Raw genomic sequence first — 18,098 nt, 5'->3', positions numbered from 1 at the left:
ATGTATCTACTATCTATATCTATGTATGTATGTATCTATTTTCTATCTATTATCTATGTGTGTATGTATGTAACACGAATCTTAAAAGGTCTTATTAATAAAAAAAAAAAACAGAACCAGACATTGGGGTGAAAGCTGAAAGATCAGAGAAGCAGAGCAAGCCAGCCACAAGTTCTTACCTCTATGAAATCCTCAGTCTTAAGAGAGAGGAAAGTTCCTGTTTCCTCACACCTTATATACCTTTCTGTGTTCTGTCATATTACTTCCTGGGATTATAGGCATGTGTCACCACTGCCTGGCTGTTTCTCTCATGCAGCCCAGTGTGGCCTTGAACTCACAGAGATCCAGATGGATCTCTGCCTCCCGAGTGATAGGATTAAGGGTGTGTGCCACCACTGTCTAGCCTCTATGTCTAATCTAGTGGCTGGCTCTGTCCTCTGATCCCCAGGAAAGCTTTATTGGGGTACACCATATATTAACACATTTATATGTATCTGTCTCCTATGTATGTATGTATGTATGTATGTATGTATGTATGTATCTTCTATCTATCACCTGTGTATGTATGTATGTATATTTTCAACTTAGGTTGGCTTTAGTTGAGACAGACCTGCACATTATGTTGAAGAATGTCTCCACTATGTAGAAAATGAATAGAGAGCAATAAAGTTTAATTATTTATATCTTAGTTATGGTTTCTATTGCTGTGAAGAGATAACATGATCACAGCAACTTTTAGAAAGGAAAACATTTAATTGGGGCTGACCTGCAGTTCAGAGGTTCAGTCCATTATCATCATGTCAGGAATCACGGCGGCATGCAGGTAGACATGGTGCTGGAAAAGGAGCTGAGAGTTCTTCATTTTGGTCTGCAGGCAGCATGAAATGACAGTGATGCACTGGCCAGGGTTGAGCTTCTGAGACCTCAAAGCCCATTCTCCTAGTGACACACCTCCTCCTCCAACAAAGCCACACCTACTCCAATAAGGCCACACCTCCTAATAGTGCCACTCCCTATGGGCTTATGGAGACCATTTTTATTCAAGCCATCATAGCATCTATCTATTAGATATCAAGCTTTGCACAAGGAAATTAGCACTTGCCCAACTCATTTTATCCTCACAGTAATTATTTTAGATTAGTATATATTAAATGGAAGCAATGCCCCAAATTGCATATGTCTAGATGAATGCTTCACATGGCTGAACTTACTGGGAATAGACTAACTATAATTACTCAAGGAAAATATTAAAACCCATAAGTGACCAAACTACACAAGCCAAAGCACATTTGGGCGATAGGCGAGATGGTCCTTTTCAGAGATACGATGGCCATAGACACATGTGGCTACTTAAAGTAATGTAAACAAAGTACAATTAAAACTTAAGTTCCCAGGGCACACTCTTCTTCACTGTACCAATAACTACAAGCAGCTGGTTGCTATTATATGGGCAGTACATAAATAGAACCTCAGGTTAGGGATAAGCTCAGTTGGTAGAGTCCTTGCCTTCCACAAAAGCCCTGGGTTAAATCCTCAGCACCTCATAAACCAGTGTGGTGTTTCAAGCTTGTAATCCCAGAAGTCAAGGGGTAGAAGCATCAGGGCCAGAAGTTCAAGATCATCTTCCTGGTCATAAGGAGTTCGAGACCAGTTTTTGATACAATTAAAACTCAACTGGGTATGGTGGTGTACATCTTTAATCTTAACACTTAGGAGATAGAGACAGGCAGAGCTACGTGAGCTCAAGGACAAACTGTCTACTTAGTGAATTCCAGGTCAACCAGGGCTGCATAGTGAGAACCTGTCTCCAGAACTGAACAGAACAGAACCTAGGACCTTTTCATTGCTGTTAGCCAGTGTGCTTACCCTTCCTAACTTAGGATACTGCAGCCTTGAAACTTTAGCCTGGAAACTGCTGAGTGAGTTTTACCTCATCCAGAGCCTAGTGATGTTGAGGGATCTTGGAAACATTCTCCTGTAGCCTCATGAGTCAGTACTTCTTACTCCTGAGAATTCCTCTCTAGAATATTTCAATCAAATTTATCAAATTCTAGATCTTCTGCCTCAGATCTTCCGGGTACTGGCAGCTTCTAGATCTTTCTTCTTTTCTGCTCTATTCTTCACTGGAGAGATGTGGAGTGAAAGGGAAAAGGGAAGAAGCTGGTTTTGAAAGTCTTTCAATGTTAGTCAGCTAAGGGACATGCAGTTTAGAAAGTTAAAATGCACCTTTAGTCTTTGTGTCCTTTTTAACTTCCATGCCAAAAAACTTAGGGATTAGGTGTTTGCTGCTTGCTTAATACCTTCCGGTTTCAACTCTGTCTAAAATTTCTCCTCAGTCATTATGGTCTGGTTTGAGTGTGCAAACACTTCAGTCATAGGAATACACAGTCCTGGATGCTCTCACATTGCTAACTACATCATTGGCATGGATATATTCCTTATAGTGTTTTGCCCCCTACATGCCAGGTGAGGTACCTTGTGGTTATCCTACATGTTCCTGAAGGAAATTTGAGGAAATATAAGTTTGGCTATGAAGGTGAAGAGGGCAAGATGGCCTAGAAGGGCTGATGGTCCAGGCAAGTTAATCTTAACATAGGGCCTTAAGGCATTTCAAATGAAGAAGGGTGAAGGTGTCGAAGGCAGTGCCCCTCTAAATGCAAAGCTCTTGAGAGATGGGAAGGGTGACTCTGGATGTTTTAGACCTCATGATTAACACATTTAACTGTGGGGAAATGGTAGTTACTCAGGGCACATTTTTAAGGGAACTATTTTGGAAGCATTTGACTTCTCACATAGAGCCGCTGGTATTGAGTGAGAGCAATGACCAGCACTGTGGTCCAGTCTGGGGTTGGGGATGCTGTTTTTACATGTGTGCCCAGTATTTAGAAAATCCAGTCTTTTCCCACCAGGATCCAACTTTTACATTCTTATCTCCTTGACCCTCAGTATAGAAAAGGAGGCCCTATCATTGCCGTGCAAATTGAGAATGAATATGGCTCCTACTATATGGATAAAAAATATATGGCGTATGTAAAAAGAGTAAGTGCTCTTTTAATTTTTCTCTGCTTCTTGGAGTCTGTTCTATTGTGGAGCAAACATGTCCTGAATACCTGTTGCTTGTCCGGAACTGTGAAGTATGAAGATGAATAGGGCCCAGCTTTATTTTTGATTTTTTGGTTATATTCTGGTCAGTGGCCTGGAAATAACACAGATGGCTGTGATATAAGGCAGAGACCCACACTAGGACAGCTTTACTTTCTATGAATATCTCAGCTTCCTTTTGGGTGACATTCAGTATGTGCTTTTCCATTCTTTTACTTTCCAATGTATCCATCTACTTAGGGTACTTAAAAGTAGCGAAGAATGTACACAGCCAGGTTTGTTGTTGATTTGGGAGAGGTGAAGGCAGGCGGGTCAACAGGTCAAGATCACCTTCAGCTATACAGTGAGTTAGAGGTCAGCCTGGGTGACATGAGACCCTGTCTCAAAATACCAGTCTCTTAGTTTCTTTTTTCTCTGGCTGCGATAAATTATTCTGACAAAAGCAGTTTAAGGGAGAAAGGACTTATTTCAGCTCGCGGTTGAAGGTCCCGTCCATCGAGCCGGGTAAGTGAAAGCAGCTGGGGCCGGAAACAACTGCTCTCATCACATCTCCTGCCAGGAAGCAGAGAAAGGCGAACGCTCGCATGCGAGCGCCTAGCTTGCTTCCTGTGTTTTCTACAGCTCAGGGTCCCCAGCCCAGGGAATGGTCCAGTTCACAATCCAGATGGATCCTCCTGCTTCAGTTAATATAATTGAGATAATCCTCCACAGGCTTGAAGGCCCACCCCTCAAGTTATTCTAGGTCCTGTCACATTGTTAGTGAACAACAATCCTTACAACCACCCCCACCACCTCCAAGAACTTTTGTGAATGAGGAACTAGCTTGTTTCCAGTCGTTGCTGATATATTTGTACTCGACCTATTACATTGCCCCCTTGTCTTTGTCCCACTTTCTGTTCTGTAGTCCCTTTTCCTCCTGCTCTCAGGGTGACTTTGAATTTTTGATGAATTTTTGATCCTCCTGCCTCCATCTCCCAAGGGCTAGGATTATAGGGGAGTATTACCACATCTAGTCTATGTGTTGCTGATGCTCCAGCTCAAGGCTTTGTGTGTGACACCCAAGCACTCAACCAACAGAGCTATTTACCCAGTTTTAAAAAATAAATTATAAAAGGTTTACCTGCCCTTCCCACTGACTGAAGAAACTACTGAAGAAGTCGTATCCTGTGGATTTGGCTCACAAGGTATGGTAATTTGGCAGCAGCATGGACAGAAACATTCATTTGTCTGCTTTCTGGCTTGGAGAAACCCCTGGAGGTCCTTTGGGGGAAAGCAGTGCATTGGGTGATGCAACTGCCCCTCTGCCTCCTCTGGGAGGTTTGGAATTGGAACTGCCCTTGAGGAGTGTGACTGAGGCAGGCCTGATATTTTTGTTTTAACTTAAAAGTGGTTGCATGTGGGGATCAAGCCCTCCTCTCCATGTCTCAATGTCACTGTGGTATTTCCGTTGGCATAGTTTTGACTTTTTTTTTCCCCACCCCTAGGAAGAGGCAATCTCATGGAATGAGGGGCAACTCATTTCTCTTACTGAATTTCTCCTTAGGCTTTGGTGTCAAGAGGGATCAGTGAGCTGCTCATGACTGCAGATGATGGTCTGAATCTGAAAAAGGGCCACTTGAAAAATGGTATGGTATTGGCTGCGTTTATTTCTACACTGGTCAAGTTGAAAAAGCACAGATCTTTCTATGCTTTATCCTTCCACTTCCTGATGGTAAGAACTTGTGGTCAAAACTGAGCTAGGAAGTAGGACCCAACCTTGCTGCACACCAGCTGTTATGACCAGAGTGTTACTCCACCCTTTCAAACTTTTAGTGGCTGAGCCCAGGGTTCAACTGCAGCACAAGTAGAAGTTGTCTCTAGCTCTGCCAAGTGTCCCTGGCTGAACAACAGAGAATGGAGGTGTTTCAGAGTTGTAGGATTGCCATGGACCCAGACCTGGCCATTCTCTGAACAAATGAGTCCAGAGAATAAAAGCAGGCTTGGGAGTGGGGTAGGAGAGGGGTAATTCTCAGGGGTAGAGCATTTGCTTAGCATGTGCCCATGGGGTCAACCTCACAAAGAAGAAGAAATAAATGCATAGAGACCAAGACTGAGAAAAGCAATTTCTGAAGTTCTTTCCTCTGAGCAATTTTGTCAGCTCCATTCTCTTGTCCCTGGTCTGTCTGGTGGCCCTTCTCTGATGTAGCTGGAAGGCTAGAACAGTGTTCTGAACTAGAAGTCAAGTATGAAAGAGGTCCTGGGTTTGACCCCCACAACCAAAAATGTCAACTTTTGGAGTCTTAATGTCTTCATTTTCTTTTTGTGTCATATGGCATATTTTAACCATCTTTTAAACTTTCAAGATCATCACTATAAGTTCTAAGTGAAGGACCATGTGTGAAATCCCTTTGTATGTGCTTATGTGGCTCTCAGAGTAGCATCATGTCTTTATTGCTAGCTCTGGCTACGGAAGTACTGAAGTGAGAATATGGGAGGCATATGTCCAAGAGGTGTGGCCCAGACTCTGCAGTCTGGTTCTGGGAGGGTCTTGTGCCCCTGCCCTGTGTGGTCATGGCAGGAACTCATGTGTGTTCTTTCTACCCACAGTGCTGGCCACTGTCCACATGAAGAATATAAGGAAACAAACATATGAAGACCTCGAATCCATTCAAGTAAAGGCCTTTCAGACATTACAGACACTTTGCTTCTTGCCCTACCCTTGACTTCTTGGCATACTTATTGAGGAAAATCTTAGTAGTAATTAGTTTAGTTAAAATTTGAATCTTCAGTGTCCTTAAATATCTATTAGAGGTGGTTTTAGGTTCAAACTGTATAAATCCAGAACACTTGGTCCATAGGCCATAGTGGCTGAGTGCTGTAATCCTAACTCTTCCTCATTCTGCTTTCTAGGGAATTGCTTTCTGCTGTTAGTTGAAAGCCCAGCAGTTGTCATAATCCCTTCACCAATGCAGTCCTATATAATCGAACATTTAAAGATCCTCCCTCTGTGTCTGATGTTTCTTACTAGACCTCTGCTCTGGTCACCCAGGAAAAAGAAAAGATTCTGTTTTTAGAAATTTCCAGATTCTACTTTTAGGATGTCTTGAAAGGCAGTTGGTCCACGCCTCCTCCCAAAGCTTGGAAAAGATGAAATCAGTGACATCACATGAGGAGTTCATGTGGCTGGAATGATCATGTGAATAGGGGAGAGCAGAACTCAGAGCTCCTGGGATGTGGCAGGGTGCTTTCAGTTAAAGGGCATGAAGCACCGGGCTTCAAGGTCCCTTGCAGGCAGGTCAGTGCTTCAGAATTGTGGAAGAGCTTCCTAAATGGATGTGTTTTTTTTTCCTTCCTTCAGGGTAGAAGCCCTATACTGATGATGGTATATACATCAAACTCTTTTGACACATGGGGAGCTCTCCGCCAGTTTGGAGATCCACATAGTGAGTCCTCCTTTACTGACTTCTCAGGGAAGCATGTGACACCAGGGGTGCTGGTCTGTCTTTTTTGTTTGTTTGTTTGTTTTCCTAGCTGGTTAGTGTACTTGAGGTTTAGGGACAAGGCTCCCAGATGTTGTATCATATAAACATCAACCTAGCTAAGTAGATACCTTCTAGATATCTTCTCAGATGGTGTGGCCATAGAGTGTGAGCACCTCTGGGGGTCATTGCAACAGGAACTTAAATTTCTATAGTTTTCATTATAAATACACTTAACCAAGGCTATAAAAGTAATGAGAATACATTATTCTGTGAGATGGAAATACCATGGAGGTCTGCTGGATATAGAAGTAGGGAGTTATATAACCCCAATTCAGCTAATTTTAACTCATCATTCTCTTACTCCTCCTGGAGAATGGATGATGGCCATTTAAATGGAGTTGAAGGTCAATGTGACTGGTGCCATCATTTCAGATTAGTCACTAAGAAGTTGGTAAGTGCTTTAGAAATAGTAAGCTGGACACAGGTATGCCCCTAAAAGTCATGAGCAATATACAGTTTGTATGCTAAAAAGAAAGATTCACCCAAATATGAAACCTAGAGAAAGAATTAATAAGTGATTTTGGATCATGAAAACCAACACTGCCAACTACTCCAACCAGTCCTGGCTTATCTAACATGTTTTTCTGGGCATGAGCTCTAGCAGACCTTGAAGGGTTCAGGTATGGGTAGTTTGAATATACACCACAAGCTGTGAATTCTTAAATCAGAATCCCACCCCTGCTTCCCCCTTTCTTTCCTATCTTTCTGCAGTACTGATGAAGGATGTGCGTGAGATGTTCATCCTGGGGTTCTCCTTCAACTTCTATATGTTCCATGGCGGCACCAACTTTGGCTTCATAGGTGGAGCTCAGTCTTCAGATGGTTATCAACCTGTAGTGACCAGCTATGGCAAGTACTAGGCTGCCAGAATTAGGCTGCTCTCTTATTGAGTCTAGAACATACTAGGTTAGGCCCCTAAGGGAAATCTATGGAACTCTTCATCTGTTTTGACTTTATGTATGTTGGGGACTGAAGATCTAGTATTTGTTTGTGACCACACTAGATATTGGGGTCTTGGCTTTCTGAGACTTTGTGAGCAGAGAGATTAGTAGCTTAGTCCTGCTTATCTGCTGCATAGAACTTTGCTTTATCTGTTGCTTTGGATCTCCTAAGAGTACCAGAGTATCCACAAATGTATTTTTCTTAGCCTCTATCTTAGTGAGGGTTTCTATTTCTGTGAAGAGACACCATGATCACAGCAACTCTTAGAAAGGAAAACATTCAATTGAGGTGGCAACTTACAGTTTAGAGGTTTAGTCTGTTATCACGGTGGGACATGGTGGCATGCAGGCAGACATGGTGCCAGAGAAAGAGCTGAGAGTCCTACATCTTGACCTGCAGGCAACAGGAAGTGGTCTGAGACACTGGGCATGGCTTGAGCATATATGAGACCTCAAAGCCCACCCCCACAGTGACATACTTCCTCCAACAAAGCCACACCTCCTAATAGTACCACTCTCTTTGAACTTATGGGGGCCCAATTACATTCAAACTACCACAGCCTCCAAATCTCCCAAGAGACCAAGTGGGAAATTCAAGATGAAATAAAGCCAACAGTTTATTTAGAAACATGAGATCTCTATTTCTTCCACAACCTTTCCATTCTTGATTCTTTTTAATGTAATCATTCTGACAGGTGTGTCCTGGTATTAATCATGGTTTTAATTTGCATCTTCCTAATGACTAATGATTTTGAACATATTTCCATTTGCTGATTTCCCTTTTGCTTAAATTTTTTTTTGATGAAGTATCTATGCACATCTTTGTTCCATTTTTAAAAAGGTTACTTCTTTGTTTTTTGTAATTTTGAGAATTTAAAAAATCTGAGCACCAGATTGAAGGCCTTTTGCTAAATATATGCTTGGCAAATGTTTTGTCACAGTACGTAGCCTATCTTTTTTTATGACCTTCACAGTGTGTTTTGAATATCATAAATTTAAATTTTAATAAAGTATTAATTTATTAAAAATAAAAAAATTAGGCCAGGCATTGGTGGTGCACAGCCAAGGCTATATGGATAAACCCTGTCTCAAGAAGAAGAAGCCGGGCGGTGGTGGCGCACGCCTTTAATCCCAGCACTCGGGAGGCAGAGCCAGGCGGATCTCTGTGAGTTCGAGGCCAGCCTGGGCTACCAAGTGAGTTCCAGGAAAGGCGCAAAGGTACACAGAGAAACCCTGTCTCAAAAAACCAAAAAAAAAAAAAAAAAAAAAAGAAGAAGAAGAAGAAGAGGAGGAGGAGGAGGAGGAGAAAGAAGAAAGAGAATAAGTTAAGAACGAGAAGAAGAAGAATGAGAACAAGAAGAACGAGAACAAGAATGAGAACAAGAAGAACGAGAACAAGAAGATTGAGAACAAGAACGAGAACAAGAAGAATGAGAACAAGAAAGAAGAAATTGGATAGGAAGGATAAGCCACTGCATTGGAGCGCCACAGGCTGTCAGCCAGGACTTACTACAGCCCACGGACTGGTGCAGTTTGCTTCCTCTAACAACCCCATGCCCATCAAAGCTCAGCAGAGGCCTCTTATCTGGACTGATAGATACATGGGCTTCTCTTGCCATGTACCCAAAGCTCTCCCCTGGAGGTTGCTGTATTATGGATCTTTTTGCTCAGAGCTAAGGTTTGTTTTTTTTCCCTCTTCATAAGGAGAGAAGCTAATCCTAAGGTTTCCATGGGGGAAATGACCCACTTTTCTGTGTTCTTCAGACTACAATGCACTGCTGACAGAAGCTGGCGCACGCACGCCCGAATATCGGGTGTTTCAGGAGTTCTTTTGCTCTGTTACAGGTACCCAGCAAGGTCAGTCTGAACAGTGACTTAGATTTCTCCAGTGGGATCTGCTTTGGGAGGAGGTGGGGTGGCATGCGTGAAGACCTTTTGGGGAGAAACCCAGTTTGATCCAGTTTAGCATCAGCACTGGAAATACACGAAATACAGGGTCTGCGCTCATGTGATCAGCATGGGACCATGCTGCTTGGTCGTGGCTGTGCCTGGTATCCTCTAGACCTTCTAAAAGCTAGAGTTTCCAGCTCCCCTTCTTCTGAGCTATTCAGCAAGCATGTCTGGGTTGACAGGTGGGGGGTGGGGTGGGGTGGGGTGGAAGAAAGGGTGGAGCCTCAGAGCATCTGTGTGTGTAGCTGGGCTTCAGGAGATACTAATGAACAGGTAGGTTGAGATCTTTAGGTCTACCAGCTGGGGTCAACAAGCTCCTCTTTTCTGGGACAATAAGGGTCCTTCTTTGAATGTCTAAGGATAGGAGAGGATCCTTACTCATTAGCACTTGCCTTAACTCTTCCTGGAGTTAGGAAAATCAGATCATGTGACTGAGTCCTTCATTTGTGGCGGCTGTGCAGGGTACAGGGTACCTGATGTCTTGGAATGGTGTTGGGGTAGGTCATAGGGTGGCCAGCCATATGCTTTTCATTGCAGATGTTTCCAATAAACGAAATCCTGCAAATACATTTACCTATACACCATTGAAATTCTTATATTTCATGACCCTATGGGAAGTCCTGCCCCATCTGGACCGGGTGAGTGTTTCTTGGATATTGATACATGGTATCACGTTGGGAAAAAGGAGATAGAAGATATAGGGACAGTTCAAAGACTAAGGAGTAGATGACCAAGGAACCAAATGAATCCTTGTTAGTTCCTTCTCAAGTTTTACAGTTCAGAACAGGAAACCTATTGTATAACACTGGAAACAGCCCCTCTCATGATCTAGCTGTGAACACTCTCTCTGTCTTCCTTCCTTTTTTCTTCCCTTTCTTTCTCTCTCTCTTTCTCTTTCTTTCTTCCTTTCTTTCTGTCTTCCTTTTTTCTTCCTTCCTTTTTAAAGATTCTTTTAATGTGTGAATGCTTGCATATATGCGAGTGGACCATATGTGTGTCTGTGGAGGCCAGAAGAGGGCCTCAGATCCCCTGGAACTGGAGTTAGAAACTATTGTAAGTGACTATATGGGTGCTGGGAACTGAATCCAAGTCCTTTGCAAGAATAGTACACTGCCCTTACCCACTCAGCCATCTCTCCAACCCTATCCCCTGCCTTCTTAACATATGTTATAATGGAAGTACATTAACTAGACTTAGGGCAATGATGTTTAATCTTTTGTTTTCATAAAGGAATGCTTTCTCTAAACTTATCGTTAAGTTTAACATATAAAACATAAACGAGGTTAGTCAGGGTGTTAGTTCTGGAGCACTAAACTTTCCTCTCCTGTAAGCAGCAGCCATCCCTTCTCTAAGATGTTCTCACTTCTAGCAAGGGTTCCCAGGAACACAGATTGAAAACCTGGTCTAAGGAAACACTACATGCTTATCCCTACAAAACTCACCAAATATCAATATTTTGGAACTGTATCATCAGGATGTTATTCTAGACAACTTCCAGTCTAATGAGGAAGAAGAATGAATGAAGAACAGATTGGAGGGTTATGGGTCATAGGCGGAGGAACTGAGATTTATCATCATTGTTATAGAGATATAGACTATATGCTGGAAAGTCACAGGATTCTGTGAACACTCCAGTCAGGGTGGTATTATGACTGAAAGGCTTAACAGGAGCAGATGGCATGGCAGCAGGGTGATGTGGAGAGACAGAGAAGCTGAGGCACTCTGGATCCACTTATAAAGACAGGGAGGGCTGCATGTCTGGAGAGCTGTAGTTAGGGTTGCACAGGAAAGCTCTGTGTGGACAGTGTCACAAAAGAAGCCAGGCATCACAGAAGGGGACAAATACAGACTTGTAACAGCATGTTGGTTTTACGTGGTGGTGGGAACCAGACTCAGTACATTATCAACTAAGCACCGTGTTTTCTACTTTTGCTTTTATTTATTTATGTTTTTGAGATAGGGTCTTGCTCTATAGGCCAAGCTGGCCTCAAATTCATGATCTCCCCTCAGCTTCCTTAGCACTAGAATTACAGGTACACACACCACCATGCCACTGTTTTTCATTTGCATATCTGTGAGCATCAAAGAGACTATGGTGGTGTACAAACAAGCTAAACTTTACACATTTATAACCATACAAAAACCACAGCAGCGAAATAACCCACTGCACCTTTGGAAGACATATGAATTCATGCTTGTGATTAAAGAAAATACTTGACATGGTCCGTTCTCTGTACAAACCATGCTTAAGGGTAAAAAGCTGATGAAGGACGTTCTTCTGTAGAACTCAAGTTAGTAAATACAAAGGAGTGATAGAATTAAAGCATGTCCAAGGCATTTAATGACATGTTGGCTTACTTTGTCAACATGGCTTATCGGATTTCACCTGCACCTCTGTCTTGTGAGCTTCCTTCACAGGTAGTATTGTTGTGCACTGTGTACAGTGCAGATGGTTTCACTGCTGGTCAGTGGGTTTAGGTGCTGGTGTAAGTGCTCATTTTCAGCTTTCTTCATCAGGTACCTGCCCAGTGGTTTTAGCAGCAATTGATCTTATTGTATTGAAATTAACCACGCTGGAAATATTTACAGTTCATAAATGTTGTGGATATCGTTCTGAATAAATAAAACACTGGCCGGGTGGTGGTGGCGCACGCCTTTAATCCCAGCACTCGGGAGGCAGAGCCAGGCGGATCTCTGTGAGTTCGAGGCCAGCCTGGGCTACCAAGTGAGTTCCAGGAAAGGCGCAAAGCTACACAGAGAAACCCTGTCTCGAAAAACCAAAAAAAAAAAAAAAAAAACACTGATTGGCCAGTGGCCAGGCAGGAAGTATAGGCGGGACAAGGAGAGAGGAGAATTCTGGGAAGTGGAAGGTGGAGGAAGGAGACACTGCTAGCTGCCCCCATGACAAGCAGCATGTGAAGATGCTGGTAAGCCACGAGCCACGTGGCAAGGTATAGATTTATAGAAATGGATTAATTTAAGATGTAAGAACAGTTAGCAAGAAGCCTGCCACGGCCATACAGTTTGTAAGCAATATAAGTCTCTGTGTTTACTTGGTTGAGTCTGAGTGGCTGTGGGACTGGCAGGTGACAGAGATTTGTCCTGACTGTGGGCCAAGCAGGAAAACTCTAGCTACACATAAATAGAAAGTCAGTTGCCAAAAAATTTCCTTAAAAATCTCCTGTTTTAGGGAATTATAACCATCACTGCTTTTATTGTGATTATGTTACCATAGTGATAACTTCTTTTTAAAAAGCCTTCCCCCTTTTTTTAGATAAATATTGAATTTCAGTGGCATCTGAGATATGATTTAAAATAATCTTATAGGGCTAGAGGGATTGAGAGCACTAGTTATCCTTTCATAGGACCCAATGGACCACAACGTCTGTAACTTCAGTTCCAAGGGCTCCAACACCTTCTTCTAGTTTCCGTGAGGATGGCATGCACATAGTGCCCAGATACACAGGCAGGCGAAACACCCATACATGTGAAATAATAAAATAAAATTGTCCTATAAAGAGTGGAGGGCGGGAGACAGAGGTGCAGGTGAAATCCGATAAGCCATGTTGACAAAGTAAGCCAACATGTCATTAAATGACTTGGACATGCTTTAATTCTATCACTCGTTTGTATTCACTAACTTGAGTTCTACAGAAGAACGTCCTTCATCAGCTTTTTACCCTTAAGCATTGTTTGTATAGAGGGCCAGGTCAAGTATTTTCTTTAATTACAAGCATGAATTCATGTGTCTTCCAAAGGTGCAGTGGGTTGTTTAGCTGCTGTGGTTTTTGTATGGTTATAAATGTGTAAGGCTTAGCTTGTTTGTACACCACCATAGTCTCTTTGATGCTCACAGTGGCCACTGTAGTCTCTCAGGACCCCTTCTGTTTGACTTTTGTGTCTTCTTGACAGGACACCCATAGCTGCTAACATCTATGTTGTTTCCTTCCCCTGGAGGATCTAGGCTGTGTGCCTCCTCGGACTTGGAATCATCCGTTTCTCCAAGGAATTCTGAAGAGCTCTTGTTGTTGTGTGGGTAGTGTGTATAGGTGTGTGCATGTGTGCCTACATGTGTGTGTTTGTGCATATGCGTGAATATATGAATGTATGTGGAGGTCCAAAGTTGATGTCATGTGCTTTTCTTGATCATTCTGCACTTTAAAAAATTTTAATTTTAATTAATTTATTTATTTACATAATTTATTTATTTGTTTTTCAAGACAGAGGTTTTTTTTTTTTTTTTGTGTGTGTGTGTGTGTGTGTGTGTGTGTGTGTGTGTGTGTGTGTGTATGTGTATAGCCCTGGCTGTCCTGGAACTAGCTCTGTAGATCAGGCTGGCTTAAATTTATTTATTTATTTATTTATTTATTTATTTATTTATTTATTTATTTATTTATTTATTATTGAGGCAGAGTCTCTTTGATGAACTTGGAACTCATCCATTCTGGCTAGTCTTTCTTGTGACTTGCCTCAGGAATTGCCTGTTTCTGCTCCCCAACTGCTGGAATTACAGGCATAAGCCTGTAATAATGCCTATGCTTTTCTGGATTTCAGCTTTTCATCTAAATTATAAGAATAACTCACTGGCTGTCATGTGCAGTGAAATGTGAGATTTGTTGGGAAAGCAAAAAGGATAATTTATATGCTATGTGTAAGCATGATTATCATTGTGTATTCCTTTTCAGTACCACTGTTAGGGTCATCCCCCTGGAGAAGTGGGCTATGGGTGGCAACTTCTGAGCTTCTTTTCTCTAGCCTGACCCTTCAACAGGGCTGTCACTTCTATCTCTGCCTCAGCCAACCAAGTCTGTCAAGCCAATCCCCATGGAGCTGCTGCCTGTGAACCAAGGGAATGGCCAATCCTTTGGGTACACGCTTTATGAGACCACCATCTCCCATGGAGGCCTCCTCACCTCGAGGGGTCATATTCAAGACCGAGGGCAGGTAAGGAACAATATGAAGTTCCTAGTGGCACTTTTATGTTACTAGCATCCTGTGATACTTAGGTAAATGTCTAAGTGGTTATCAAATCATTTCTCCTTCAGAAAATTATGTCTGTTGCTTATCATCTGTCTTTTTAGTAAAATCATTTATATATAGACATGCTTAGGCATGTACTCCTGCCTTTTATAGGAGCTGATAGCATTCTTAAATCCAGGAGGTGCTTCAGTAGTCCCTATACTTACTGTATATCTATCCCTAATATTTATTTATATAGCATATGAAAGGTTGGTTCTTGTCATTTAAGTCTGAGATGTGTTCCAAGTAAGACAACTTCAGGAAATATAAAAGCCTTTTGAAGTATGTAGCTGGGAAGTCACAGTGCAGACATTGAAGGTCCCAGCCCACTCCAAGTTAGGAGCTATTTTATGAAAGTTTCCTGCTCTTCATCTCTTCTACGTTACCTTTTCCCAAGGCTTCAGTTTGAGTATTCCTAGTCCACAATCTGAAATGCTCAGTGAAAATGTGATGTGTAAACAATTCCAGATGGGACTGGGGAGATGATTCAGAGTAAGTGTTGACTGCACAGATATGAGGACCTGAGCTCAGACTCCTAGCACCTATATAGAAAGTCAGGCATGGTCTCACATGTCTATTGTACCAGCTCAGGGGAGTGGAGACAGGAGGATCCTAGGAGCTCAATGGCCAGCCAGTCAACCTCACTGAAACAGCTAGCTCTAGGTTCAATGAAGAGAGCCTGCCTTAAAAAAATAAGGTAGAGAGTGATTGAAGATACCCAATCTCAATCTCTTGCTTTCACAGGCACATGCATGGGCATGTGCACCCCACCAAACATATGAATACACACACACACACACACACACACACACACACACACACACACACACACACTTCAGAGGTGTTTTTTTTTACTTTTTAAAAATAGAATATTTCATCAGTTCTTTGAAAATTTCATACAATGTATTTGATCATATTTATTCTCAGTCCTCTCATTAACTCCTCCCAGATCCACCCCTACCTCCTCCCAACTTTGTATCTTCTTCTTCCTCTTCCTTCTCCCCTTTCTCCTTGTCCGTGTCCTCCTCCTCCTCTTCACCTTCTTCTTCCTCCTCTGTAGACAGAGTTTTTTTGTCCCAACCACCTGCTCCCAAATACCGACTTGGAGACTTAAGGTTACTTATAAATGTTCCGCAGATAGCTCAAGCTTGTTACTACCTAACTCTCACATTTAAATTAACCCATGTTTCTTATCTATGCTTTGTTGTGTGGCTCATGGCTTGTTACCTCATTTTCTACATGTCCTGCCTCCTCGGTGGCTGGCTGGCATCTCCTCCAATTCCATTCTACCTCATCCCAGAATCCTCACTTTGGCTTTCCCTCCTAACTTTATCCTGTTCAGCTATTGACCAGTCAACTTGTTTATTAAACCAATTATAGTGACATATATTCACACAGTATACAGAAGGATTATCCCCCTTTTTGTCTAATTAAAAAGGAAGGTTTTAACTTTAGCACAGTAAAATTATATATAACAAAAACAGTTATCAAGTAAGAATTACAGTTACAATAGCCAGTCTTTTTGTATTTGGCAACATTAGAGAAAGTACTCTATCATATATGTTATCTTGGTGAGTTTAAAGTATTATACCTAATATGTTTTCTATCATAACTAAGGAAAACTATAAGTTTAACTGGTTAGTCTTTAACTCCATCAAAGATCCCATAATGATGAAATGTTTCCTAATGACAGGGATATCAGGCTGCCTGGACACTCATCCAAGTTTTTCTGCAATGTTGGGACATCTAACTCTGGCCTACAGGCTTAGCATATCTGACAGAGTTTCCTGTGAAGCAGGAATTTTGAAGAATTGTCCTACCTTGTCTTGGCCAAATTCGACAGTCACCTTTCTTGTGTCCTGCTGGTTCAATTTGTACAGTAACTCTCCTCCTCCTTCTTAATAACCCACAGAGTCTAATTTGTCTGCCTATGAGTATGGGAGAATCCATTAGGAGTATGGTCAATCTGTAGGCTCACACCCTTAAAGAAAAGTGACTCTCCCTTTCCCAGAAGCTATCAACTGTCTGTAGCTCCTCAGTTCCCATTAGGGGTTACTGAGCTTCTCCCATCCCCATGTTAGAGTATTGACTGGCTTGATCTTCTTTAGGTCTTATGTATGCAACCACAGTTGCTGTGAGTTCATGAGTGCAGCAGAACTGGCATGTCCAGAAGACAATGTTTTTTTCTGGTCCCCCATGACCTCTGGCCCTTACAATCTTATCATCCCCTCTCAAGATGATCCCTGTGCTTTGAGTGGGGAGTGATGAGGTCCCATTTGTGGTTGTGCACTCCACAAATACTTGTTCTCTGCACTTTGATCAGTGAGTTTCTGCTTAACCACTGTCCACTGCATGAAGAAACTTCTCTGATGAGGACCCAGAGCTACTCTAATCAATGAGTAGTGAGATATGGATTTAAATACTGTGTCCATTTAGCTGAATAATAGTTCAGCTCTGGGACCTGTGAGTTCCTCAACTGTAGGTTATTCATCAGATTTATATTACCAGGTATATGGTTTCTCCTGTGGAGCAGGACTTAAATCCAATCAGAAAGCAATTGTTTACTGTGATAACATTCATGCCATTATTGCACCCATGGGCATATATTGCCACACTGGTCATTATTGTAGCTCATGGTGGTCACAGATGGGTAAGTCTGTTGATAACGCTTCCTTCCCAGCAGCCTGAATAACAATTTCTGGTACTATGAAGATCTATATGTCTGTCTATCTCTATCTCTATATAATCAGATATATTTAACTTCTAAAGTCTGTGGAAATCTAAACTCTGAAAACTTCCCAAATCTGACACACTTCTGCCTCAAGCATGTTGGATAAACAATATTCAACCTGTGCTTCTGGTTTTCGTTGGTTTGTTTTTCACACTGAGCCTAAACTCTGTAGCCCTGGCTGGCCTCAAAATCACAGAGATCCATCTGCCTCTTCCTCCTGAGTGTGGGGATCAAAGGTGTGCACCATCAGATTTGACCTTGTTCTTCTATCTTTGTGTCTTTATGACTCCAGCCCTCTCCCTCTCTTCCCCCACCTTCTTCCTTCCTTCCTTCCTTCCTTCCTTCCTTCCTTCCTTCCTTCCTTCCTTCCTTCCTTCCTTCCTTCCTTTCTTTTTCTTTCTTTCTTGCTGCAGTGACATCTTCTTACAGTTTGGTAGACATTTATCTGCACTTACTCTGCATTCCATTGGCTTTTCAAACTCCCTTCCCAGGGCACATACATTGCTCTCCTAGGTCAGCCTTGGATTCATTTGCGGGTTCACCACTTCCCACATATAATCTCTGTTCAGAAGTTCTTTTTTACCTTGTGTTCATTCCTGCTTTTCACCCGGCCCCTGTGGGCTGCACCAGTACTTGGCCATTCTTTTCACACGTAGATTTCGAACTGCTGTCTTAGTGTCTTGCTTCTTCTTCTTCTTTTGAAAATACACAGCTGGTCTTCCTGTTTCAGACTCTCCCATCACTTTCTACCTTCCTCTGTTACTTCACCCTCAGAGTGCCACGAATCCCCTGCTCAAGATAAACCTTCTGTCATGTACTTCTCTACTTGCTGCC

The 18,098-nt window shown here is 42.3% G+C and overlaps 1 protein-coding gene across 4 annotated transcripts in view; it reads left to right on the top strand.

Annotated features, from left to right (window-relative positions):
• LOC128120984 (beta-galactosidase-1-like protein 2) overlaps positions 1–18,098 on the top strand; it is a 65,398-nt gene that overhangs the window by 41,712 nt on the left and 5,588 nt on the right. For 3 of the 4 annotated variants that reach the window (XM_052755293.1, XM_052755303.1, XM_052755322.1), the window contains 9 exons: positions 2,947–3,039; positions 4,646–4,727; positions 5,689–5,753; positions 6,440–6,524; positions 7,335–7,472; positions 9,329–9,421; positions 10,052–10,152; positions 13,472–13,546; positions 14,312–14,458. In XM_052755293.1, coding sequence (XP_052611253.1) covers positions 2,947–3,039; positions 4,646–4,727; positions 5,689–5,753; positions 6,440–6,524; positions 7,335–7,472; positions 9,329–9,421; positions 10,052–10,152; positions 13,472–13,546; positions 14,312–14,458 — 879 coding nt within the window. The remainder of the gene's footprint in view (positions 1–2,946; positions 3,040–4,645; positions 4,728–5,688; positions 5,754–6,439; positions 6,525–7,334; positions 7,473–9,328; positions 9,422–10,051; positions 10,153–13,471; positions 13,547–14,311; positions 14,459–18,098) is intronic. The other variant, XM_052755313.1, reaches the window with a different exon arrangement.

Source organism: Peromyscus californicus, unplaced genomic scaffold (assembly GCF_007827085.1).
Source record: "Peromyscus californicus insignis strain IS unplaced genomic scaffold, ASM782708v3 Scaffold_11__1_contigs__length_118956290, whole genome shotgun sequence".
Lineage (NCBI taxonomy): Eukaryota > Metazoa > Chordata > Mammalia > Rodentia > Cricetidae > Peromyscus > Peromyscus californicus.
This window is presented reverse-complemented; position numbering and strand designations above follow the sequence as displayed.